The following is a 27281-nucleotide window of genomic DNA, read 5'->3' as shown; positions in this document are numbered from 1 at the left end:
TGCATTACTTGGTCCGAACCGCCCAGATCCAGGTCTTCAAGTGGCTACAGTCTCTGGGGAAAGGACTCTTTCTAGGTTAGAGCCCATTAGCTGGATTCCAGTTTTGAAATACCTACAAAATCTCTACGTTAAGTTCTTTTCAGGAAAAAAATTCTTTCTGTTCGGAACGCTCACCACCTCCTCCCTCCAGGTGTTTCCCAGATGTGTAAATACCCCCAGAACGCTCCCGTGGTAGTTCTGCGAGCTTACTGCCATCGGGCGGCAAGGAGGTGACAGATGTGTGTATTTTTGAACAAACACTCTTAGAGTTGTTCCAAGTATCAGCAGGATAGCACACACCCCTCTTCAGAATAACATGTTTTCTCGGAGGCAATTAGAGCCACAAACGAGAGGACGAGTGCAACATGACTGGTATTCTCACTGTCTTATATCGCTGAGGAAACAACTGCCCCCAAGTCCACCTCCAGGAGCAGAATCGTGGTCACCAGCAGCGATAAAACCAAGCAGGGAATCGCATCTGTAGGGAGTGATTCTCAAGCAGCAATAATTGTCTTCCGGGGCTACTGAACTTTTTCCCGTTGCTATCTGTTGTTTATCCTCATATGACGGAGAAGGCGATTCTAATTAGAGGTTCTCTTAAATATAACTTGTCAGCAATAGTACTTAACAAGCGTTTGTTTAAACGGCTCCTGTAACGGAATAGTGAATGCTGTAAATTCATTCATGCAGACTGTATCCTTTCTGTGAGGAATTATTCATGTTGGACTTTTGCTTCCTGAAACAAAACCCAACAAAAAGTCTTGGCTCACGTTGAAGATAGTGGATTGTTGTGAGGTATCTATCCCTGTATCAATGACTCTAACTCTATTTTGGTCCGAAATGTAACCCTTTTCCCCTTAGTGTCTCCTATCTGCTCCCTATCGGAAAAAAATCCGTGATTGAGCTTTCTTTCTACCGTGAACAAATCAGCCCCCAAATTCGACCCATTTCGAAAAAGATGCACCTCTTTTAGGCTAACTTAAAGGCGGATGGTTTCGGTGTCGCTGTGGTTGCAGAGAAACGCGAAAGAGAAAATATAACACAACACCGGCCCCGCGCACTCTATGGGCCCCGCGACTTGCCGATGGGAAGGGCGTGGCCGCCAAGTCGGCCTTTGAGCGAACCCCGCCCTCAGCCCGGGCGCCTCCTACCCCGCCTGCAGCCTCGCCTGCCGTGCGCCCCAGCCCCCGTGCCCGACCTCGGTAGCCCCGGGGTCCCTGCCAGCCGCTTTGTGGCGCCCTCTGCACTGAGATGCCGGGCGCTCGGGTCCGAGTGCACAGCCATTCGACCTCCGGGAGCGCGGGGAGCGCGGATCCTGCACATGTCCCTCAGGGCCCTGGAGGCCAGGAGCAGCAGGGGCTGCCGGGCAGCGCAGACGCCGGTGCCCCCGGCTCTTAAGGAGGTCTGCGGCCACGCGGGTAGCAAGGCGGAGAGCCGGGAGCAGGGGCCCGCGGGGGTAGGCGCGGGGAGTGCTCAAGTCACTCGGCCCCGTCGGCCAGTGAGCGCCGCGCCCCGGGACGCCCCTGACCAATAGGAAGCGAGGAGGTTTGTGAGTGGCATTAAGGGAGGGCGGGAGAGAAGGAGCCCGGGAGCGAAGTTGAAGCTAAACCCCGTAAGCCATAAAGAAGTTACAGGGGGGCGTTTTCGGCTTCCAATTAGGAATAATACTGGCTTCGTAGCAACTACTGAGGAGGAGGATTCTAAAACCACCTCACCCGTCCCAAAGCCCGCACCCCCCTCCTTCTCCCATGCACCCCTCCCCCAATTCATAATCAAGGAAAGAAAAGAGAGCTGGGGCGCGCTCTGCTCCTCTCTGCCGGTGGGAAGCGGAGAGGCCTGAGGAGTTGCTTAGTTGGACGTAAGCATGAGTACAATTAAGAGGCGGGGGCCTCCGCACCCTTTGCCGTCAGCGGGGACTGAAGGTAGGTGAAGCGGAAGACACCCTGCGCCCTCCTAGAGGCGCCCGCAGCTCTACGGCGGAGGGGGAGAGGCCAGGGCCTCCCGCACCGCCCCCCCTCCAAGTGCCTGCGAGGGGCTGTCGCGAATGTGCCACCTGTTAACCTGGCGCTGCTGTGCCCGGCGTGTTGCCGCCCCTGCTGGGCAAGGAGAGCGCTGGGTCGCCTCCTCGGGAGTCCCGAGGGACTTGATGTGTAAGTGCCACTTTTTCAGGAATCCTTGAGACTTGAGACCCAAGGTAGAGAGCCAAGTTCCCAACCTGCCAAAGTCGGGGGGAATGAAAGGCTCCCGAGCGCGGTGGAGGAAGTCTGATTTGCGGAAACCTGCTTTCCTAGGACGTGCGCCTGGCCTGGGCGGGGGCCTGGGGACCGGAGGCCGAGGGGCTCCTAAGGGTCTTCAAAAATCTGCGTTCCGTTGTTTGGGCAACTTCCCAGGGGGCTGGAGAATGTGTCTGGCAGGAGTGAGAGAATGCGAGCATTATACGCAGAGGGCTCAGTCTCGCTGCTGATCTCTCCGTATCTTAACAAACACGCACACAAACCAAAACACCGAGCCCGGCGAGGAAAGCGGAGGCGCGCTGAGGCCCTTTCCGGCCATTTTTTGGAGTTCGGGCGAGCGCGTGAGTGATTGTGGAGCGGCAGATCTCTTACGCTCTGATGCTGTTGTCTTCACAGTGGCCTGAAAGAGCTGTCCGGCATTCCCGTTCTTCCCAAAGGGGCTCGGAGCCTCCTCAAAGGCCGCGGGACTGAGAGCAAACGTCGGGGATTATTATGTCGACTTTCCGAGGACCGGGGTTCGCAGCTCGGAACCGAAGAAAAGGCTGGCTCCTCGGGAGTCCCGCCGGCATTTGAAACCCAGGGACGCCTAGGATTGCCCAAATTGCCGAGGATCAGCAACTTTCCTCTACTGGCATCTCATATTTTTAAAGAAAATATTTTCTGTTCTCCACGTTGGTCTTTTACTACCAACAAAACACTGAAGCAAAGACTTCAGTCTCGTCATTCAAAGCGTGCTTTATATATGTTTGCCAAATATGATCTCTAATTGAAAGTTTATTTTTGGTTTTGGATGAATCTGTGGAACTTATGTTGTAAGAAGAAAGAGGGAACGAGACACGATGAAAGAGAAGTCCAAAAATGCTGCCCGGACTAGGAGGGAGAAGGAAAACAGTGAATTTTATGAACTGGCTAAATTACTGCCTTTGCCCTCGGCTATCACCTCGCAGCTGGACAAAGCATCCATAATCAGACTCACCACCAGCTACCTCAAAATGAGAGTAGTGTTCCCAGAAGGTAAGTGACTTGGCCCAGATGGAATTTCAAAGGCAGAAGGGGTACAGGATTTGCCAGTGAATGAGCCTACATCACTGGGCAGAGAAGTACATTCATGCTTCCCTGCAAAGGGACGTTTAGCATGGCTGCTTAAGTAAGGACCTCTCTGGATTTAGAATTTCGGTTGCCTTTCCTGTAGCTCTTTCTACCTCTCCATTAATACTTTCTCTTCAGCCCATCAAATATGTCTGATTGGGAAGCAGCCCAACAGTGCTTTTGTCAACACTTAGATAGTGGGCTCAATATTGAAACTGCTACTAATCTAAACATGACTTTCTCTTTTTTTATTCCTCTTGTTAGAATTGTATCTAGTAGAGAGCAGGAACACCTCCAAATTCTTGTATTTTTGCCATGTCTAGATTGCCCCATGTACATGGAGATAATAATCTAAGCCAGATAATATTTTCTATGTCAGTAATTCAGTAAATGGGGAGCAGGCATAGTCATGAACAAGTACGTCCTGAATTTACCCAGCCTCTTGATTGCTTATAGCAAATGTATTTTGAGTTTTTGAGATGTTCACAGATTCTGAAACTAACTCTGAGGCTTGGTGATTTGCATCTCTTGGCTTGGTATTTTCTGAGATGTAAGATTGAATTAAGATGGCTAGCCTACTTAGAAAATATCTTCTAGGTGGCAGGTTGGCAAACGGATACCTGGGGAAATTGTCTTATAGGGCCTAGAAGTTAGAATAGCTGAGCTATTGGCATGATTTAAAATGTGTATTTAGATTATCAAGATTTCCCTGTGTGAGGACAGAGTAGCCTTCATCGAACACTGTCTTATATAAAATCATTTACACTCACTAGGAGAAGGACTCTTTTCTGTTTCCCCATCCTTTCCTTTACCCATATTCAAATAACATGAAAGGATTAAAAATATTTTAGATATGTCTTTGCTGGGAGAGGGGGATTTGGAAATGTAAAGAAGAGAATATTAAACAAACAAAACTCCAAGAGAAAGAACTCTGTTTACTTACAAACTAGAACTTCTTATTTGACCCTGAGAGGTTTATGTTATTGTTGATTTTAGATGTTTGGGGTTTGTTGTTTTCTTTTAAGGAAATAGGGGGAAGGAAATAGTCATTATCGGGCTTTGAGTTTCACTCTGCTTTATCTTGACTAAAAGTTATTACTGGAATCAAAATCTTGCAAAACATGACCCCAGGTTAGTCAGGGCACTAAAGGAAAACTTTCAAATTATAGTTCAGTTTTACCCCCAAAACTGTAAGTAGTGTTACAGTAATTTTGTCTTAAAGCAGTTCCTTGAACAATCTCATCTGACCCTGGAAACCACAAGAGGAGAGGCATCAAAACCTAACGTACCCTAAAAATTAAAAAAAGAAAGAAAGAAAGAAAAGAAAAAGAAAAAAGAGGGGGAACTTATTTACTAAAAAACCACATTTCCCATTCAAACTGTCCTGAGAATTGCTGGTGGGAAAATTACTATTATGCTACACTGCCTTCTGTTTAAAAAAGAGATCTCGTCGTCTTTATACTGTCAGCGCGTACTTTATAAAAATAAAGCTATTGTGAACTCCGCTGGCCGCTCTGTTCGTAACAGGATTATTAGCAGTGATTTGTCAGCCCCTGCGGTCTCAGTGGGCTCCCTTTCTGCGTGATATCTAGCGGGTCTCGTCAATTATCGTTGCCGATGTCGCTCACTGTTTGATCAGAAGAAGCATATGGTGCCGCTTGTGAGGCTGCGAGTAATCGCGGAGGAAAAGAATAGCGGGTCGCCGTTCTGGGCGGGCACAGGGAGGGACAGAGAACCCGCGGAGTCACTGGGCCAGGGGCTCGTCTGTGCCGTGCAGACCCCGGGCCGACCGTGTGTGTGTGTGTGGGGGGATTCGGGCTGTTTTGGTTTTGTTTTAAAGAGAGCTACCTTTCTTGTTTAATTAAGGGCTAACTCCACAAATTATAAGTCTCCTGATAAATAAATAGGAGGAACAAAAAGTAAACTTTCTTAGCCAACTTATTATTTTTAAAAAGAGCGCCGGCAAAGATTCCCGCTGGAGTCTCCTTGGTGGCCAAATCCGTCCCCTGTGGCTACTTTAAAGGCGACTGTGCTTTCTGCAGCCCCACTCACCTTCCTTCCGAGCTCTAGGCCTGGGGCCCCTCCTTCCTCTCCCTTTTTCTGTGGATGAGTGTGAGTTTATGGGGAGGAGGGGATGGACGATGTGTGAACTCTGGACACATCATTTATTTCTCAAGCTACTGTTGAGCTCGTAACTCACCCGCAGCCTCCACCGGGTGAGTTAGACAGGGTCATCCAGACAGTTGGTCCTAGGGATGAGGTTTTAATTTTGAGGATAGATCAGCTTCAAAAGTCCAAAACTTAGACACAGCCCTTTAAAATATTAGAGAACAACAACAAACCAGCAGCTTTCAAAGGAGTGGAATAATCACAAGCGCAGAACCAGGCGCAACCTGCAGAGGGTGCCAAGTTTGGGTTCACCTTCAGTCATGAAGGTGGACAAGGTTGGATCCAAGGCAGTGGGGGAAACTGAGCACTCTTTATAGGGGCAATCTGTTTTAGTGATGAGAAATGGAAAGAATTTGTTTGAAAGTTAAGTTCGTTTTTATATCCATCTTGACACCATCCTGGCAAATAGTATGTCTTCAATAAAATTTTAAGGGTGGGATGAAGGTGGCTACTTTATCATGTAATGTGGCCTTCTATAACATGTAATGTGGATTTTGCAAGGTAGATAATCTAAAATAATTCTAAATCTGATGACATCTTACTTATAGCCATAACAATGCTGTAAAACAACACTGTTTTTGCTCATATTACATTTTATCTGTAATACCCGGTAATGACAAAAGGTTTAACTCAACAAACAGAAATCCTTCTATACCTACATTTGAAAAAAATTAAAAAAATTTTAAAATACAGCTAATTGCCTCCCTCCTCAGTTGCTGAATACAATCTGCCCCTCTCCCCGGGGTCTAGTAGATTCCTGGTCTTCGAGCAAACTTCAGCTTTTATTTATCTGAGTAGATAAAATTGAGCTGTTGAGGGGAAAATGAGAGAGAGAGATAACAGACAAGTAGAATATGGGCACTTGAAATAATTAAGAATAAAGCATTAGATTGGAAATTTAATAATAACAAAACCCAAAACTCTGGGACAATTGCTGTGAAATCATTAAAACTACATATCTCCCAAGTGGTAACATATTCTATTCTAAATAGACTTACAAAGGAATAATTGAGGCATCTAGAAATATATGTCTTTAGTGTCATCCAAACCAGAAAGGCGGGATAAAAAACGAGATGCTGAGACTTTATTTGTGTACAAATAGAACAAACTCAACTAAAAATATGTATTTGTTATCCAGATATAATACAGTTTTGGCTGGGGGTGTAGTGGCTCACAGAATAGCCTTTGAAAAGATCAGATATTTTCAAATCTATAGCCATTCAGAATCTTGGTAACATCACTACCATTTCATTGTCAAGATATCTTGGGAAAATAAAAATAATGACAGAATTGAAATTAGTAACTGTGCAGGAAAGAGTCTCTACAAAGACTGGAAGGACAGGATGATTAAACAAACCTATACAGACCCTTTCTATTATATTCACCTCAAGATTGAAATCCTTAATCACCTTCTATTTTTTGAGGCTGAGAACTGAAAGAGAAAAAGAGGCCCCATTTCCCACGTGGATGGGTGATTTAAGGCTGTTTTTCTTGCTGCTTGGGGAAATGATTGAGCATTAGGTTTCCATGTTTATTTTCTTACAGAAGTTTTTCTCATTTAAAAGACTTTAAGCACAGTTTACGCTCCATGCTGGTTTTCTCTGTTTAATTCCAGTTTTGATGCTGACTTGAAATGTAGACTGCAGAACTAAACTCATGCAGAGTATTTGCAAGGTAGATTTATGTGCTAGAAACTGTAGAACAGATCAATGAAAAAAACTTTTTTTTAAAAAGGGAATTATCACTAATGAAAACAATAACAAAGAAACAACTGTAAAACCTAGATATCATAAGCTATGGCAGCATGCTTTTAAGCTGGGTACAATCACACCCATCTGAAGCAAAAATCAGGTTAAATTTCCAGAGGACAAATCTGATTTCTAGAGAAGTTCTTTTTAAATTCTGGGGAAATCTTGGCAGCTTCGAGCTTTTGCAGACACAAAGGCAGACACAGAATTCGAGCCTATGGATTCTTGCCTCATTTCTCTGTCAGCTCAGAGAATCTGTCTCAAGAGAATGGAGTTTAGACCCAGCTAAAACCTTATGATTTTAGCTGTTCACCCATTGCCAGTCTCCGATCCATGGAATTAAAATTTTTACGTGATGGCGGGGAACCCTCAATTATTTAGTAATGGGCCTGCTAATCAGAAAACACTAAAACAGTATCTGGGAATTAAGAAGCAAACTTTGTTCCTCAGATAGCCCCATCTGGCAGGCGGCTCCTGCGTGGAGTCACCCGACCTCGGTGGCTCGGACCAGACCGGGAACAGCGGCAGTGTCAAAGCCCCTGCCGCGCCTCCCGCACCGCCCGCAGCACGCACCCGGGAGGAGCATGCAGGCCAAGGCCGGCCGGCCAGTCCGCGCGGTGCGTCCCATTCTCTCCTGGCGGCGGCGGCCGGCGACCCGCCCGCCCACGCTCGGGTGGCCGCAGCTGAGGGTGCGCCGGCTCCAGGCCTCCGCGCGATGTCTCCTCACTCCCCGCGCGGGCCAAGGTCTCTGCCCTCCCGGGTGCGAGGACGTCGTGGCCCGCCTGCCCTGAGCAGGGGCCAGGCGGGCGCGGTTGTGGGCCCGCCGTCCTCCGTGCCGCGCGGGCCACTGCCAGGAGGACTCTTCTTCGTTTTAACCGAGATCCCGCCCAAGGGGCCGTCCTGCGGCTGTCGAGTCCCGGCCGCCAAGAAGAACCCAAGCGGGATACGCCCGCTCCTGCCTTCGGGGCGGGTGGCAACTGCCCGCCCGGCTACCCTCGAAGGTCCAGAGTCTTGGGGCGACATCGCTTGACGCTCTTGGCCGCCGCGCAAGCACTATTTTCAACCCCTCGTGCATTTTCGTCCCATGGTTTATTTGGGACCTGGCCGAACCCCGCCTGACCCCATTTCCCGCAGTTCGTGTTCTCTCGCTGCGGGCTCGGGTGCCAACAGCCAGCCTGGTCAGCAGGCTTGGCCCGGCCCCGGAAGCGAGGTTGGAGCACGACTAGGGCGCCGAGAGTCAGCGCTGTGACCATCGATCTCCACCCCAGATTTGCAGTAACATTAGCGGATCCCCTGGGTGCGGCTGGGGGTCTCAGAGGCGGGGTGGGGGCAGAGCACACACGCACTGTGGGGACCAGGCTGCTGCGCGGGACCAAGTCCGGCCCCGCGCGGCCACCGACGCCTTCGGAGGATCGGCCACACCCGCCAGGTGGCGGAGAAGGCGGCGCCCGAGTGCGAGAGGCGGGGGTGGGTGCGCCTTGGTGCGTGAAGCCGCCTTCTGTCCAGTGACCGCCGCAGGCGCTCGGTCTCGGCTAAGCGCGCTGGATCTCCGTCCGTCTCTTCCCCAGAGAGCCTAGCCGCTGGGGCTTCCGGAGCCCTAATACGAAGGCAGCTAGGTGGTTGGGCTGGGGAAAGATTTAGACAGTGGGTTCTCAGCTTAGGCCCTGTGGAAAAACCAAGTGGCTGAGACAAGTTCCCCCGGGACCCGAAGGTGGGATCGCGGTCTCGGAGGGCTTTCCCCGCCTCAGTCACCAAGTTGTGGTCGGGTTATGGGACAGCTGCCCCAGCAACCCCACATTGATAGGCGTATTGTGATCCATCCAAGAGATGAAGGTGCCCGAAAACCGACTATAAGGAGGACACCTTTGTATTGAGATATAGTTCTTATTTGTTAAAGGAAGAGGGGAAAAAACCCCAGTAGAACAAGCTGTCCTCCTCCTCCTCTTCCTGTCTGAGTGAAGGAGGCGATGACGCCGGGTCTGTAATCTATATTTTGTCAAGGGTATGAAATTCATTCCGAAGGAAAAGCTCGATCAATTTATTTTTGCTGCTTGCAATAACACAGCTGGATGATGCTTTGAGCTCACGCTAGACTGGGGCTCATCATTCATTCGCCAAGAACGGGCCTAAATTGTGCCTGTGGGATTAGGTCAATTTTAGTGGATCTACTTCGCCTCATTTGGTTACTAATTGGTTTCTTGTTTTATAAATCGAAATCTCATTTTCAGGAAATTACAAAACCCGTGCAGTCAGTCCATTGAGGTAATCCTTGGGTCAGGGGGTATTTAAATGGAAATGGCTCAACCGCGCACGGAGGGTAAAGCAACAGTGAAACTTCGCCCGGGGTTTCTCATGAAATGTGAGCTAGCCCTTTAGATCCATAATAGATACATCCCTTCTAATACTACTTATGTAAATATGATAAACCAGACCTTAAGGGAAGGGGGGAGGGGAGAAGCAAAATTTATCTGCTAAGGTTAATGTGGCATATCTTGGAAATCTTCCAAAATAGATTATGTTTTCCTTGGTTTTCGGCCACTTTAGCTGGGGAAAATCCTTTTGTCTAAAACCCGATTTAGTTATCGCCTCCCTCACAGAGCTCCTTTTCTCCTTTGCAAAACCCCGTTCCCTCAGCCTCACCGAATTACAAGAGAATCTTTAGATCTTGTTCCCACTGTAATCCTGCCCCAAAAGGAGCTGGTTTCCTCCTCATTTTAAGCAGACAATCAAAGGATTTGCGAATTTTCTGCGGTAGGTCAAGTGCAGAAACGAAATCTCAGCTTACCCCCCTCGCTAACTGCAATTGGGCGCGGGAGCGCGTCACCGCAGGCAGAAGGTGAGGGGGTCCAGGGAAGGGGTCTCTGACCCACTCCAGGGTTTTCGGGAGGTGGAACCCGTGACCGGGGCTTCAGCGGTTTCCTGGGCAGGCTGAAGGGCGAGCTCGGCCCTGGCATTAGGTCAGGAAAGCCCGACAGGTAGACGAGGGCAGCCAGTCCCGTATAAAACATTAACCCAGACGTAACCGTGTGACGGAGACTTCAACCGGGAACATAAGAGAAGGCAGTGCTCCGTGAGAGCAAAAGGTTCCTTAAAAAGTGTGGGGGTGGGGTACAGGAGAGGGCGGGGGAGGCCCCTGTTAACCTGCGCCCGGCCCAGCTGTTTATTAACCTGCCGAGAAGTCTTACTTTCCCTTCGTAGGCGCATTCTAATGAGGCTGCAACCCGAGACCACAACCAGCCGAGGCTGGCGCCGAGAGTTCGAAACAGTACTTAGCCTCAAGTCGAATTTAGGGGACTTTCAGATAATTCGAGTTGGGAGGCGGCTTTTGGGCGTCTCCAGATGCTTTGGAGGACCTTCATAATCTTAGAACAAAGACGTTTGTTGACTCCAAGCGCAGGCCTTGCATCCTTCAGGGAGCTGCGGAAGACGCGATTCCAGACGCGACGCGGCCTCGGCCCGCTCCCTGCACCCCTGAACGCCCGGCCTCTCGACCCCGGGAAGCTTTGGGCTTTCAGGCTTCGGCTGGGCCCGCGGCATCCGAGTGCCAGCGCCACCCGCGTCCCCGGCTCTCCCACCAGGATCCTTTCCCCTTCCCCCTGTGCGGCCTCGCCGACTAACCCCTCTCGCCACTTCCTCTGGGTGGGTATGTGTGGTCGGGGATGAAAACATGAACAGATCCCGCCAGCAACCTTGGAGGATGGCTTGACTGAGACGGGAGGAGCGAAGGGAAGGTGACAAGGCGAAGGGGTGTGTACAGGCGGCCGTGTCGGAGGCCTCCCGAAGGGTCCTGGAGGACCACAGGGATCAGGGCAGTGGTGTCACTCTGGGGAGGGAAACTGGGGCGGGCTAAAGAATCAGGAGGGGTTGCCGAGACGGCAGGGAGGGAGAGGAGTCCGGACGAGGGCGGGGGGCATCACTGTTTGCAGAGCGGTGGGGAAATCGTTAGATTTATTTAGATGTGCAAACACCCAGGAAGACCCGATCCGAGCTTAAGAGGCGCTCACGTTTACTCGTTACCAGGGTTTTGAACGCTTGCTTAAGAAGCAGATCCTGGCCAACACATTTTAAGAGTCCAACTCCGTGTTTTATTCAGAAAGATCCGCCCCCACCCCCATATTACAATGCAAGTGTTTGTCATTGGGTACTTCATAGTGATTTGTCCCATAATGCAGTAAATCAGTACATCACCCTCCTTTTTTTGTTATGTTAAACCTTGCTTAATGGTGTAAGCATAAAAGAGTTTAACTACCTAGTTAAATTAATTTCAGCAGCAACACTGTTAAAAGATATTATTACCCATAAGTAGTATAACCTTGGTCTCCGCCAGTTTCTTCTGCCTTATTTTTCATTTTCTCTCGGCAAAAATGTACTATAGCACATTCCGTATTAATTTAAAAAAATCAGCCACGGGTATCCTGGGAGGTGGGGTGGGTTTTAGGCATCACCAGAGAAATGATTTGTGGCAAAGCCTGGAAAGATCTTAACGTGGTAACATCAAGGAGACGAAGGGGCAGTCTTTGTTAATAGATGATACCCGGATAGCAGAGAAACTAAATAATTCTGTATTTCCAAAAGAGAACGAAAATATTAGTAAGACGGTGTTAGCGCCTGAAAGCAAGTGATTTGCACAAAAGCCCTTGGAAGGTTCTTTTTTGATGGGAGGAGGGCGGTGAGGTTAGGATGTGTGAGGAGGAGAGGAAAGGCAGAGGAAGGATTGCGCAGTGATGTTGATGCTGGGAGTCATCCGCAAGCAAACAGATTTTCCAAAAGGGGATTAAAGTCAGAGGTCGAGGCGAGGAAAATGGCTGGAGAACCCCGCAGCCAATCAGAAAGCCCTCCAGGTATGAGCTGGACTCGGCCTGCTGCTTCAGGTGGCTCTGGGCTGACAGCGGCATTAGCTGCTTGTGTGGACACCCTCGGCCTCGTGATAAGGATGACGATGAAACTTGGGGTGAGAAGTAGTGTCCTTCTCCCTTCTAAGCACACTGGTGAACCTACGCAAAAGTTACCGCTGTCGTGCGGTGTCGGGGCCCCTCTGGGCAAAGGCTGAGCCCAAACTCGGTTACTTGGGGTCCTGCAGGGGGGCGCTCAGCCAGGGCGCTGCCCTTCCGAGAAGCCGAGCCCGTCCAGCAGAGGAAGAGGGAGTCTGACCTTTGCTCAAACCTTTAGAAGCTGAGAGGGCGTGGCCAGCATTCATCCGCACCCGACTCGCTGTCCAGGTGGGGAGGGAGCCGGGACGGTATCTGTCGTGTGCGCAAGCTTGCGTGTGTGACACAACCGCGAAACTAGTCTCAAACTGCCAGCCGGCTCGGAGTGCGTCTTTTAAGGATGTCTCTGTGTCTCCACAGGGCTCGGCGAGGCGTGGGGCCACTCGAGTAGGACCAGCCCCTTGGATAACGTTGGCCGCGAACTGGGTTCGCATCTGCTCCAGGTACTGACGCGGGCCTCGCGGCAGCGCATGTGCTTCAAGGACCCGGGTGCCGGCCGGAGCCAGGCTTCCAGTTCCCCAGAAAATAGGATCCGGTCCAATGGCGGCCATCTCTCAGTCCCTATAACTCCTTATAAAGTTAAAATGTTTAGCTCTTAACCTCGATAGATGCCGACGGTGCCTCGCGAAGCAGAGAGGGTGACAAGGTGACAATTGGCCCATTGGGTTTGGAAGGGAGCCTGGCAAGTCCCCAGTCATGATGGCTAAACCGAGGGAGGGGGCGCCATCTGACACCATTCGGCAGAGGGAACCGGAGCTCCCCGGGCCAAGCTGCCGAGGCCAGGCTGCAAAACAATCCGAAATGCAGGATTTATCCAGGAAATAACGGGAATCTGGTAGAAATGCCCGTCAATGCTTTAAGCCTGCACATTCCGGATCCAGCTGCGTCTGCTGCGTCTACTACGTCTGCAACTCGTTTCATCTCTTCCCTGTAGTTCCCAGCTCCCTCCTCTCTCTCCACACGCCCTCACCCCAGGCGCCCCCAGGCTGTGCACAGACCCTGGCATACACACATACACCTCCCCAGGTAATGAGTTCATCCAATGTGCAGGCGCCCATCACCGCGTTGTTTGCAGTGTACACCGTTTTAAATTGCCCGTTGCCCGCTTAAGTCGCCTAGCAAATATTTAAAATAGTAAGACTCCCGATGGCATTTTTAGGCTTGACTCTTATATCCCACCCTGCACCCCCTTATTCTTATTATTCAAGTCCACCTGGACTTCTCACGTGGGACCCTGGAACCTGAGCAGCATGGCATTGGGGAATCTGAGCCGATTCCCGGTCCTGGGCCAGGCATGAGCAGCATCTCAGGGCAGTGGTGCCGAGGCCTTTCCTGTCCCATCACTACCCCATCCCTCCCTCAATCCCAGAGGCTAAAGTCTCACAGAGCAAAGAAAGACCCTGTGTGAGCAGGCCTGGCCTCCACATATCTAAACTTAACTAGAAAGCTGCTGTCTCTCACTTTTCTCAGGGACACCCTGCAATAGTTGTCTCTCAGCTACTGAACCCCTCCCAAATTTTTCCACATTGCCAGCTAGCTTCTGTCACCAATAAAAACAAGGGAATAAAACCCAAGCAATCCCTCACCCTTTCTAGTTTTTGCCCAATCTTTCCCCTCATCTTCATCCCAAACATCACAGGACACAACTAGCCTCTGTTTCCATCACTTACCCTGCTCCCCTCACTCCCACACCCCTGCAGTCTGGCATCTCTCCCAGGTGCTCTTCACAGACTCCATTCTATTTTGATATCCAGCATAAGATGCCCATCTCTTATCCCACCTGACCTCGTTCACTCCACAAATATAGCAGGCCCCACTGTGTGCCAGGCAGAAAGCCCTGCCTTCATGGAGTTGACATGCTAAGGAAAGCAGCCTTGCAAACCCACTGAGGTTTGACAGGGCTGCTGCATAGTATAACAGGTGATGTAGGTGCCAAGGAGAACAATAAGAAGAACAAGGAGCAGGGCTGTGTTTGAGTGATGCCATTTTAAATGGGGGTGGTTGCAGAGGAACTCACTGGGCAGGTGACATTCAGGAAAAGATCTGATGGAGGTGACATTGCTCACCTGACATCCTGCCTCTCCCTCAGTCTCTAAAGTAGCACACCTTCCTGTATTCTTCTTCCTCTCTGCTTTTTCCTCTGGATTTCCCACTGCTGTCTGGCTGTATGTGCTGGCATTTCCCCAAGGTTCCAGCTCTGTTTCTCCTCTCACAGCTTCAAGGCCTCCTGGGTTGTCTCAGTCAACACCACCACCTCAACTCCTTTCCCCACATTTGCATGACCCTCTCCCCTCATCCCCCACCTGCTGGTTTCTTGTCTAGACACCCCTCCTGAGCTCCAGACCTTTATTTCCTCCTGCCAACTGTATGCATCCAGATGGAAGTCTGCATATACCTGAAGTTTAGCATATGGAAGAAAAGAATTCACTATCTCCCTCCTCCAGACTCCACTCATGCAAAAATTTACTGTGCCTACCTAAATTTTCAATGATCTTGAAGTTAGTCTCAGCTTCTCTTCCTGCCACCATAAATTCCACAATAGCCAGAACCATCTTTGACTTAGGCTCTCCCCTACCTCGTCCTCCTTGTGACCACTCAAGTTCAGGCTTGCCCATCTCTGAGCTCCTCATCTCAACTCTTCCTTCCTATATGTCACTGTCCACATTCTGCCAGAAAAAAATATACCTCAGCATGCTCTTCCCTTGCTTAGATACCTCTGTTAGAGTCCTGAATCCTGCAGGAGCATCTCTGAATTGGTCAGACTGACATCTCAAACTCTCCAAAAATCCAGCACTGGTGTAATTCCTCTCTGGTACACCAAACTCATCATGCCTGAATACACCACATCCACTCTCCCCCAGTCCCTGCTTTCACTGTGTCATTTCTTCTGCCTAGGGTGCCTTTCCTCCCTTCTCCCATTCAAGCTTCCTCTTCAAGGCTCTGCTCAAACAGCTCTTCTAAAGCCTCTCTAATTCTCCCCCAGGCCTCTAGCCACTCAGCCTCCAGGCCCTCACAGCACTGTCTACTCAGCTGTATGGTCATCATATCTGTCTTTAGGCCAGGTGTCCCTTTTGGATTTCCAGCTCCTTAGGCACTGGATCTGATTCACCCTTATGCTCCACTGCCTGGACTGAAGCCCACTCACAGAGTTAAAGGAGCAGTGAAAGTCTAGGACTTTTTCTTCATGGAGAGCCTGTCAGTTTGACGCATCAGTGTAAACACATACACACTATAGCACTACTCTATGGACTTGCTGCCCGGAAAGCCTCTCATCTCCTAAATCCCCCTCTCCTGGACTCTTTCCAGAGCCACTGGCCAGCTGCCTTCTGTCTACAAACTTTTCATACTGCCGGCCCTTCCACATCTCCCAGTGCCTACTATTTCCCAAACCCTGCTAGTACTCTTTCCATTATAGGATGCTTTCACTACAGGCCCCTCCCAGACTGACACAGGAGACTCCTGGATCGTTCAGTTACCATTACCTCAAGAACTTAACCTACCTATAGCAGGCTGTGATTTCCACCCCCTCCCCCAGAATGTTTGTGTGTATGTTATAGATATGTCTGCTTTGTCCATTTCAGTGGATCCTCAGTCTCGGAGGGCAGTAGCCTTATCTGCCACTTCCTCTGGGTCTCTCCTGGGGTGCTGCATGTCCCATGCTTACAAATTTGGAGTAAACAGAAGAGGGACTCTTGTGGCTGCCTTTCTTTGCCTTATTTCTTGTCAGCTCCTCTCTGTTCCATCTCCCTGCGCTTGTAGCAGAACATCTCTACCTTCAGTTCCCCCACCTCCAATTTCTCCCAATGGCCCAGAGGGCTCTCTATTCAATTATCTCTCTCTCTCCAGACCCTGGATGGCTTCATCTTTGTGGTGGCCCCAGATGGGAAGATCATGTACATCTCGGAGACAGCCTCAGTCCACCTGGGTCTTTCTCAGGTAGGTGAGTGGTCCACACCTCCAGCCTTCAGTGTTTACAATCAGGGATGGAGGCAAGAGGTGGGGTGGGGATGGGGCTTTCCCAAAGCTTTTATATGTGTTTCTGGGACTGGAAACATCTCAGCTGGCAGGAAGTCTGGATCTCCCCCTTCCTCTACTTACCCTATTCCCTCCTCTACGTAGCCTTCAGCTTCCACCCCAGGCCCAAACAGTGGCTACCTTTTTGAGTTACTACCATAAGCCAAACAGCATGGGAGGTGGTAACATACATATCACGATGTCTTCATCAGAACATTGCCAGGAAGCTGCTGCTGCTACTACTCCTACTAGTGCTACTACTACTACTACTGTAATCTTTATTATCATTCTCTTTTCTCACAGATAAGGAAACCCAGGCTTAGACAGGCTGCAGTAGGTAGCAGGCAGTAGAATTGAAATTAGAACTCAGGGCGGACTGTAGAGCTCCGACTCCAGTCCTCATAGCCCTGCAGGACCCCCCCCCCCGCCCAATCTTCCAGCCCCTCCGCGGGGCAGTCCACCATCTCGGAGACGGTGATACCCTCCTCTTTACAGGTAGAGCTGACCGGGAACAGCATTTACGAGTACATACACCCGGCGGACCACGACGAGATGACCGCAGTGCTCACGGCCCACCCGCCCTACCACTCTCACTTCGTCCAGGGTAAGGCAGTCGGCTTGTAGCTCTTCCTCAGTTAGCACGGCAGGGACCGTGGCGCCGCGCCGCCTCTCTCACGTCCTGCGCCTCTCTCCGCTCCTCCCTCCCAGAGTACGAGATCGAACGCTCCTTCTTCCTGAGGATGAAGTGCGTCTTGGCCAAGAGAAACGCGGGCCTCACCTGCGGCGGCTACAAGGTGCGTGGCTGAGAGGGAAGATCCACGCCTCGTGGCGGCCGCGGCCACCCAGCCGGGTGCGGGCGAAGGGGCAGGACGAGGGGCGCGCGCGGCGCTAGAGGGAGGTTCCCGTCCCCAGGACCACTCCGCACGGGTCCAAGCGTCACGGGCCCGGCCCACCGCGAGGGCCGTTAAACTTTGCGAACACCTGGGGACTACCTTTTGCAATTATGTATGTCTCACTGGGCACAGATACTGCCTGGCCGCTGGGGATCTTTACCTGGGGTACATAATGGGCCTTAGGGATGCGTAAAGCGTCTGAAATGGTGGGCAACTAAGGTAGATTTGTAGAGTTTACTCACAGCTTCAGATTGTGCTCCCCCCACCCCCCGCCAGAGGTTAAGAACCAGAGCTTTAGTGGAATCCACGGTTCTCTTGCTTAATGACATTAAGCACCATCAGAATGCAGGTTCCAGGGCCCCCTTCGCGTTTCAGATGCATTTAGGGTTGGCCGGGCTCAGGGCTCTGCGTCTTTATAAGCTCCCAAGTGAGCCCAGTAGGGCAGTACAGTCATTCCCTTGAGACACCATGGAGCACCAATAATTTTGACCCCTTCAATGCATGGGCGTGACCCACAAGCTTTTGGGCCCGAAGAGTCTCAAAATGTTTCAATCCATTCCCCACATTTTTGGGCTGTTTCCTGAGTGTGGCTGAGTCTCACACCCTGACCATCCGCCTCAGGTCATTCACTGCAGCGGCTACCTGAAGATCCGCCAGTACAGCTTGGACATGTCCCCCTTCGACGGCTGCTACCAGAACGTGGGCCTAGTGGCCGTGGGCCACTCGCTCCCTCCCAGCGCCGTCACGGAGATCAAGCTGCACAGCAACATGTTCATGTTCCGCGCCAGCCTGGACATGAAGCTCATCTTCTTGGACTCCAGGTGTGCGACCAGGGAGGGAAAGGGTCACCCTTAGTGGGAGGGCAGCCCTGCTCATCGACTGAGAGCTCTTCAGTCGACCTTATGAGCCCATTTTGCAGATGATCCGAAGTGCGAAGTGAGGGTGGGCAGCCAGGTCTGAGATGGCTGTCGAGGGTGGGGACATCCCCGCACCCAGTGCTCATCCGGCAGGGATTGCTCTCCTGCTCTCCGCAGAGTGGCGGAGCTGACGGGGTACGAACCTCAGGACCTGATAGAGAAGACTCTGTACCACCACGTGCATGGCTGCGACACCTTCCACCTGCGCTGCGCCCACCACCTGCGTAAGGAGCCACCCTGCCCCGCTGCACTAGGACAACCCGTCGCGTGGGTGGGGGCCATTTGGGGGGAGGGGTGGTGGTGGTGATGGTGGTGGCAGGAGAGGCCCTGGAGCTAAAGACCCTACCTTATAGCCCTAGTCATCCTAGGTCCCTCACACAGGCAGAGGGAGAGTCTGAGTTTCTGGGTGAAATCCTCCCAGGAGGATCTTGCTCTCCTGTTGACATGCCCCTCAGCACCCACTCCCACCCCACATCCCCCGCCAGGCTAGCCCATTTGGCTCACGCACATTGACTCACTTCAGCTTTTGATACAGCTTTGCTTTGAGCTTAATCTTCCGGGACAGGGAACGTAAGCATCAGAGTTCAGCGGCCCAGATCCTACCTTTCATCGTTAGAAAGTCGAGTTCGGGTAATTTCCCAACTTTAAATGTTTCCCTCTTGTTCCCCTCTTTGCTAATTGTGAGGGAGGAGCGGACTTGATGCAAATTAACGGGCCAGTCTGTTCGTTTGGGAACCTACCAGTTGTCGGTCCCTCCTGCTTGGGGGCAGTTGTTAGGGCTCTCGTGGGACCCGAATTCCCACAGCCAGAGATTGCTTTTGGGCCAGTTCAGGAGCTGGCTGTTTCACCACCAGCTGCCTTCTGTTTCTCCGCCAGTGCTGGTGAAAGGGCAGGTGACCACCAAGTACTACCGGTTCCTGGCGAAGCACGGCGGCTGGGTTTGGGTGCAGAGCTATGCGACCATCGTGCACAACAGCCGCTCCTCCAGGCCACACTGCATCGTTAGCGTCAACTATGTCCTCACGTGAGTGCAAGTCTGGGGTCCCTTCTCCCACCCAGGCGATTCTGGTCTCCACGAGGGTGCAGTTGGTGGGCACAGTCAGTTAGGCAGGCTGGGGTCCACTTGGAGGCGCCGGTTTTGACCCTGAGCACTGGCTATGCTGGAAGGTGGCAGCTGGAACACTTTCATCGTTACGAAGAGGTTTCCTTCCTTATGTTCCAGAGAAAGATTTAGAAGTTTTTCTATCCATACTCCGTACTTGCTTTCTGCTCTCTCTCTTTTAACCTTTTAAGTGAACTCTGCATTAAATGAAACTTAATGCGACAGGGAAAGAGAGAGAGAGAGAGAGAGAGAGAGAGAGAGAGAGAGAGAGAGAGAGAGGGAGAGAGAGAGAGAAGAAAGGGTCCCACGTACGGAGACGTTTATGGTTAACAAACAGGACATCTGTTTCACTTTTTCAAATCTGGGTTTGAAGTTCTTAATTTTAACCAGAGGCTCCAATCAAACTTAAGAGTTCTGAGAGAGTGATTCTTTCCCTGAACCACAAAGAGGGTTTAAGTGACCAGGAGGGTCTAACCTTAACCTCCAGAAAGCAAAGGGACCTGCGATAACGCTGCCAGTCTTGGCAGGTGCCCGGCGCCGCGCGCTGTGCTGCGCCGCCGAGCGGAGCAGCCAGCAGCGCAGTGCCACCTGCAGGCGGGGCTGGTTGCGCGGCCCCCGTCGCAGCTTTGGAGCCTTATTCTTCCTAGGAACAGTAATCGTTTCTGGTTGCTGGTGTGCCCCTGCAGGCTGATCATGTGTTCTGGTGTGCCGCTAGTGAAGAAAGCACGTTCTGTATAATGTTTGTGAAAGTAGAATTGCTTAGGGTTGAAGCCTTTATGAAAAACCCTTGTGTGCGCATTTTTCTTTTTTCTTTTTCTTGGTAGAGGTTGAAATTCTTGTGATTTTAGGGAACATCAGCAGTTATTTACTTTGGAAGCATTGACACTCCAGGCACTTAGTAGAAATGATATTTTGACATTAGGAAGTTGGCTAAAGGCTGCTATTTGGAATCAGACTATACTACAGGCCACGAGGACTAGATTCATTCCACATTCCTTTAAATTAACAAATTAAAAATGTAGTAGTTGGAAATATTATGCTTGGCAATAAGACTATTTACTCTGCTCCCTGTTTAATAAGAAAATTTAATTCAGTAGGCTTGGAAAATGAATTTGGTTTAAATGAGGATTCAGTACTCAAGAATAATAGCTAGTTATTAAGAAGAATTTTTTATTTCTTTCATTTTAGTAAACGGTGTTAAAACAAATACTATTAGGTTTTTATAATAGCAGGAAGGCTGTGGATTTTAATACAGAGCAGAAAACATACTAATGTTTTGGGTACCATGAAACAAAACCATCTATTTTATGAATGCAGTTTTTCATATTATTAAAATAAATGTAAGAGAAAATGGCAAAACATAATTCATAAAATAAGCCACTTTGTGAAGCAGAAGTATTAAGGAGTGAAAAATTATGTCTGCTTACCATAGAAAGGAAATGGACATTCTTTAAGAAGGTACTTTGTATGTCTGAGATGTCACGAGCGTTATACATACACTCTGTTCTTTGGTGGGTGCCTGTGATTAGTAATCATTTTTTATCAAACAGCAGGGTATACAGTCACACAGACCCATATAAATTATCAGAATGCAAGTTAGACCTCCCAATGGGTAAACTTAATTTATGTTCAGAGTCATTTTGAAATAGTCTGTATTGTTTTCCAGTGGATAAGTGTACTTTCTTCCTTCTGTTGACTCTGCCATTCTTCACTTCACACACTTCTTCAGAGCTGCAGATTAGGCTCCCAACTTTACATGAGATTAAAAAGATGTAATGAGGATAAATGATTTACAGAAGGAAAAATCGCATGGCACACATTTTCCTGAATGTTTTATACCTCTGAATGAAAATAGAAATAAACACACAGAAGCACACAAGAGGAAAAGCTGAAATTGATTTTATGAGTCTCAGCTCCAATTCTTTGTATAAAAATTCTTAGGATAATTTTTATAGCAGCAAATGTGAAACTGCCTTAGATGGAATGTCATCAAGCGGCTCTGGGTGTGTTGACAGGATTTTCATGATGAACAGGTTGCAGTTTGTTTGGTGTGTATATCGCACATCTGGCTGGAAGTTACTAATTTACATTGTCTTAGCAAATTAAATAGATGGCTATTGATTCTCTATGGTAGCAGTGAACTACCACATACATTTGTTTTCAGGGCTAGTTCTCTATGAAGCCTGAGAATGATAAGTGAATTCTTTCCAAATATAGCATCTCAAACAATATACTTAAAACCACAAGCCCCTCAAATAATTTGACAGACCAGATGTTTTCCAAATTTAGACATTTTAATAGCATACATTTTGAAGGGGTTTCCATGTCATGAAGGTAAAGAGAATTTAATATAAGCATTGGTTAAATGAAGGTGTGACATTTTGATGGAAGCTGCGTCATAGGAAACTCATTTTTTTCTGATTTCCTGATGGTAAATTTATGGCTGAAGTTAAAATATGTGTAGAAAAATCAGTCATTATTATCTAACAAATGCAATGATGAATAGAAATATTCAGTAACTTTGTCTTAATAAGCAGCTGCAACAGTGAATGTAGGAATTTTAGAGTCATGTGGTGCCTTTACTGGCTTTTGTCTGACCACCATACAAAATGTTAGTGTTCTGAAAATCTGGAGAAGAGACAGAGAAAACATAGATTAAATTTAAAAAATTCTCTTTAGTTTTTCTGTGAGTCCTTGAAGTTCCCTGAAGCTCATATAGCTCTTCATTGAAACTCCAGAGAACAAAACAGAACAAAAAACCCCAAACTAAAAAACTGACCAGCCTGTAAGCTTAAAACAAAACAAAACAAAACAAAACACATACCTTGTAAGCTTAAAAACAAACAAACAAACAAACAAAAAATCTTATAAACTTTGAGTACCCACAGGCTTTGAAATAAGTTTTAAGTAGGATGGTCCCTGCTCCCTGATTATTTTCGGGAAAAGAAGAGATGGAGCTAGTGTCTAGTAATAGTGAATGTGGGGAAAGCCCAGAAACGTCTGGAGAGTGAAAAGGAACATACTGTGTAAAACCTGATTTTCCTGAATTTGTATTTCCTTGAGTTTAATTAGTAGTATTAATTATTCGTAGCCAGTTCAGATGGAAAACATTAGTACATAATGTGAAGAAAATTGAAAGTGTGGAACACCCAATAAACTACAAAAAGTAATTTCTAGAAAAACGAAGGGTCTTTGTTCTCTTTATGTTTTAAAAAATTAAACTTTTAAAGTCTACTTTTAAGAATAAACCAATAAGGTCTAAAAATCCTATTTAAAATACTTTAAACATAAATCTTTCAAATATACAGAAAAGTCAAAATAGTAGTTCAATGAATATCCATACACACATCATCTATTATATGTCATATTTGCTTTATGTCACTCTCTTCCTATATGTATGTCTATTTGTGTATTTTTTCTCCACTGAATCATTTTAAACTAAGCTACAGACATCATGATACATCATCCTTAAATAACATTCTCCTACAAAGCCACTGTACCGTTTATGATGGCACATTTAAAGTGTTCAAAACTACTGTGTAGAAGGTTGCAAAAATATACATTAGATCTATTTACTGATGCCATTAAAGACAATCTACCACTGAAATTCATCAAGGACTCGCTGATGTGTGACCTCATTTAGGCTGATTGATAGACAGTATTTTGTGAGGGGACTTCTGTAGGATATAGTTGTAAATGTTCATGTATTTTAAACTAGACTTCTAATGAGAATTGTACACTAATACAATTCTGATATTTTATCTGGAAAATAAAAGAGAAGATTTTGAGAGTGTTTTGGTAGTTTTGAAATCAGATACATTTAACATCTTCAGCCATTTTTTGTTGGTAAAGAAGCCATCTCTGCTTATTTCCGAAGTTTAGGATAGAACACTGTTTCAGTGGAAAATCTCATATGTTGTTTTAGAGTGAGTCACTGAACATATAGAAGAAAGTAATTTTCTGTGTTACGACTTCTATCTCAGTGTTACAGAAGGCAGAACAAAGAGAGAATTTACATCTGTGGTCTGTATTACACTTGCTATCTACTGAATAACCCTTGCAATTTGCAGAAAAGTTAGGGCAAATATCAAAGGAGACATACTTCCTTCATGCAAAAGAAAAAAAAAGGAGTCTCTACATTTTAATTATTGCAGGCCCCTTAATTTTTGTTCTTCTTTGCATAAAACCATTGTAGTTCTCTCAATTAGAAAGGGTTTTTAAGTGTTACTATAGTCTGTGAATAGACACCTCACATATCCTTACTATAAAGCAGCAAACATTACAATATGCTTATATTAGTTTGCGCTTTCAAGTACATTAGTAGAGCTGAGTTACTTTGAGTGATTAACTTAAAAATGTATAATTAATTTAAAGGCCAGTGATGTTATTACTATGAGGAAATTTTAGAAAATGCTTTTTAAAAACTTGACCAATAATATGTGTAGTTATAAAATGGACTTTGTTTTCCTGGTTGGCAAAACCACCCTTTTATATTGCAAATAATGTCAAATGAAGCAAACTACACCAAAATATAAAATAATCTACTCTCATGTGCCTCAGATCTATGGAGCACTTGTTGCATAGATTTAATGTTTTTGATCCTTAAAAATGATGATCATGCACCAGTATATACCCATAAATTAGATTTGATCCTTAGTTGTGTTTAATTATGCTGATGATAACATTAAGCATCAAAGCCCCAACTGTCCTTTTCAGCCCCAACTGATCTTTTATGTAACTGAATAATCATAGAAACAAATTGAAGACACGTTTGTATAGATAGAAATTTATAACAACCAAAACTAATAGTAATTAATAGTAATTTTATAACTATCAAAACACTTTATTAAAGAAAAGAGCTGGGAGATTTAGTCTGTTCTACAGTACATGATGCCAGTACTCAAATAATCTTAACCTTCATACGCTTTTCACTTTTTGTAATTTTTTAAATTAAAATGGTCTGTATTTAGTTTTGAATTCATCATTGATACTCAACATTTCCCCCCCTTGCTGAATACATATTTCAGTGCTGTCACATTCATTACCAACCTGCTGTGTTGACACCGCTGTACAGTGGTTGGGGCGGGGATCACACTGCCCATGTTCTAGGTGAGGAAGCTGAGGTCAGATCTGCCGAGGAAGTGGCGAGGCCAGGGGTGCAGCCTGGAGTGTTGACTGTCTTCCCTGTGTTCCCTGTATACGAGGGGTGGTCGGGGGTGGTTGCAGGGGAAAAACTGTCTGGGAGAGAGGAATGGATTTAACTGAGTAAGGTGTGCAGTGTTCAGCCCACCCAGCTCTGGCTAGGCCTTCACCTGATCTCATGGTGCAACGTCAACACGTTTCCTCTGTGTTGCTGCTTTACCAGTTTGTACAGATATGGACAATTTAGGGGGTTAAATTAGCAGTGCTGCCTTCTCAGTGACACTCAGTTAAGAGTGTATCTTCCCCCTCACCAAGGGCATTTTCGTCTTTAAGAAAAAATGTAGCTTGCCAACATTTTAGTTTTTTACTGAATTGCTTGCCTTTAGGTTACACAGATACAATATTGCTATTACTAATTATTTCATTTCTGCAATCAGATCTAACATTTTGTTCCTGTTAAACAAGTGTGGAAACAAGTGTTGGTGGATTGGCAAGTCAAGTCATCCCCCCCTTTTTTTTTAATCAGATGAGGCACCTAATTACCTCCTGTGACAGCAGGCTGTATCCTAGGCGGTGTGTGTGTTTGTGTGTGTGTGTGTGTGTGTTTGTGTATTGGTGGGGGTGGGGTGTGGTTGGACCTTTTCTGCTTTTGAAGGAGAATGACAGAAAATCTTGTCCCCTGGGACTGCTGAGAGGCTGGGGATGGAAAGCTTCCCAGCATGCTCTGGGTGAGTGTGTCATCCTCTGGCCCTTTGGCACTGCTGCTGCCTGGCTGCTTCCCCTTCGCAGACTTCTTTGACTTCCACTTCTTTTTTGTTGCCTTGACCTGGAGGGCACTGACTCACAGGACCTCCCTCTCCCTTTTACTTTCTCGGTAGAGATCACTTGGTGTTTTCTAAATGACTAGCCTGACCACTCTTCTCTGGCTGTGGGGAGGGAAAGGGTTCTGATCGATGAGTCATATCATGGAAAAACATGGATCATTGCATTTGAGGGCAAGGATTCATCCACATTATTGTGAATAGATGGACAAATTCAAAGGAGGCATTACTGGAATTCCTGAGAAATATTTTTTGTTTGTTTTCTGACTTATTGTAGTCATGCAGCAAACAGTGTTATATTTGGTACAAGATGTGTGTGGGTTAGTGGGTGGGGTGGGTTATGCATATCTCGATAATTTAATAAAAGGCCGCTACTTCTTTTCCTTTATCCAGTGCTTTCCTCTCTGTTTTCTGTTCTCATTGGCTTGTGACATCTTTCCAGATGAGCAGGTGGTGATAGAAAATTCATTTGGGCTGAAGTACTGGTGTCTGTGTTTAAGGCATCATGCAGAAAGGACTGGCTGGAGTTTAGATGGAACCTGAAAATACCCGCGTGCCTATGCATGGAGGAATTTAACATCCTGCCTTGTTTGAAGGAGTCACTTCCATACCTCCTTTCCCCTGCCTCAGGCATCCTGAGGTCCAGGGAACTGGCAGGGGAGAGAGGTGGTCTGTGGTGAGGGCAGGGCTAAGGGCCATGAGAGGGGAACTTGCTTTGGTTGGGCATTGACAATGTTTGGGGTCTGGCTGAGTCCGGGCCATCTGTTTACCATCTGTGACTTTGACTCTGGAAAGTTATATTGCACTAGGATCATGATTTTGTTTTCATAAAAGCACAAAGTATTATTCAAAGCAACCTGCAAGGAAAAGGCATGGGCTTTGGTGCCAGATGGACCCGGGTTCGAATATGCTCCGCTGCATAATAGCTGTGAGACTTTGAGCACAGTTCTACTCCTTTGACCCTCTGTTTTCCCATCCATGAAATGGAGACATTTGTGTATACTTTTTAAAGACTGAGGAGGATTAAATGAGACAATGTCTGTGTGTATGTATGTATGTATGTATATATATATCACAGTACCTTGCAGAAAGCAGATGCTCAGAATATCTTAACTCTTGGTATTAGCTCTTGCCAATTATGTGACATCAACTGAAACACTTTGGAAGGAGATGAAGAATCCCCTCTTTAAGTTGGATTTCAAAATTCTCGAATCCACAAATTTAAGTGTTTATTTTTTTCCCTTCCACAGCCTTCCATACACATTCCTCCAAGCATTGTGCTCTTTTTGTGTGGTGGCTTCTATAGTTTGGTCAAGTGCACCCTGTTTTTCACTGCTGTCATTGTAAATTCTAGAGGGAGCTGAGATTTCTGCTTGGATGGAGGTAAGCCATCATTTACCGAGTACCTTATTTGTGCCAGGCAAGGTGGAAGGTGCCCTACATGGTGGAATGGTGTTTTACAGGGAAAAGGAGTATTCTAAGAAACTAAGCTTTCATCAAATTTCTAAGGTTAATTTAGTTCAAACTAGTATTTTGTCAATTTTACCAATGTCAATAATGATGATTCAAAGTGACTAAGGCGTGCAACACTAGCACTCTTGATGGTGTTCAGCGGAGCCTTTTGTATGTTCCCCATGACTCCACAGGGATGGGTATGGCCATATCACCAGCATTTTACAGAGTATGGCAGATTGCAATGATTTATTGCCTGCATACATGAAGCAGAAGTCTTGGCATCTCTTGAGTAGTTTACAGTTCAGTTGGCAAAGTAAAAGCGCTTCATTGAAATATTTAAGAACTCAGATCAGCCCAGTTTGAAATGCTGTGGTACACTTGCACTAGTTGCTAAGGGCACAGAATTCAGAGGAGCTTGGAGTGAGGGTGGAGCTATCAGGGAAGGAGTAGAATTTTAAGGGTTGGAAGCAGAGCCAGGGTCTTTTGATATGAAGCAGTGACTTCTGTACATTGGTCCTATTGTTCTTTCTCAGTAAGCGTCCCTGTGACACAGTTTGTATCACTTTTCAAATTCAGCTGTGCTTGTCTCACTGCTTCTCGTCGAAGCTGAGTTTCTTTCTGTCTCTACCTTGGAACTGAGCATGTTCTATCAGGCTTGGAAACTATTTTC

At 47.4% G+C, this 27281-nt stretch overlaps 1 protein-coding gene across 1 annotated transcript in view; it reads left to right on the top strand.

Moving 5' to 3' along the window:
• The first annotated feature begins 1645 nt into the window (after nucleotides 1-1645).
• Nucleotides 1646-27281, top strand: part of SIM1 (SIM bHLH transcription factor 1) — a 64948-nt gene continuing 39312 nt past the window's right edge. The window contains exons 1-9 of the mRNA XM_006200253.4: nucleotides 1646-1961; nucleotides 2670-3287; nucleotides 12628-12710; nucleotides 16114-16203; nucleotides 16777-16885; nucleotides 16990-17075; nucleotides 17796-17995; nucleotides 18209-18315; nucleotides 18968-19115. Of these exons, the coding sequence (XP_006200315.1) occupies nucleotides 3113-3287; nucleotides 12628-12710; nucleotides 16114-16203; nucleotides 16777-16885; nucleotides 16990-17075; nucleotides 17796-17995; nucleotides 18209-18315; nucleotides 18968-19115 (998 nt within the window). The 5' untranslated portion in view covers nucleotides 1646-1961; nucleotides 2670-3112. The remainder of the gene's footprint in view (nucleotides 1962-2669; nucleotides 3288-12627; nucleotides 12711-16113; nucleotides 16204-16776; nucleotides 16886-16989; nucleotides 17076-17795; nucleotides 17996-18208; nucleotides 18316-18967; nucleotides 19116-27281) is intronic.

Source organism: Vicugna pacos, chromosome 8, assembly GCF_048564905.1.
Source record: "Vicugna pacos chromosome 8, VicPac4, whole genome shotgun sequence".
Lineage (NCBI taxonomy): Eukaryota > Metazoa > Chordata > Mammalia > Artiodactyla > Camelidae > Vicugna > Vicugna pacos.
Note: the sequence above shows the minus strand (reverse complement) of the source record. Positions and strands in the feature narration are given on the sequence as shown.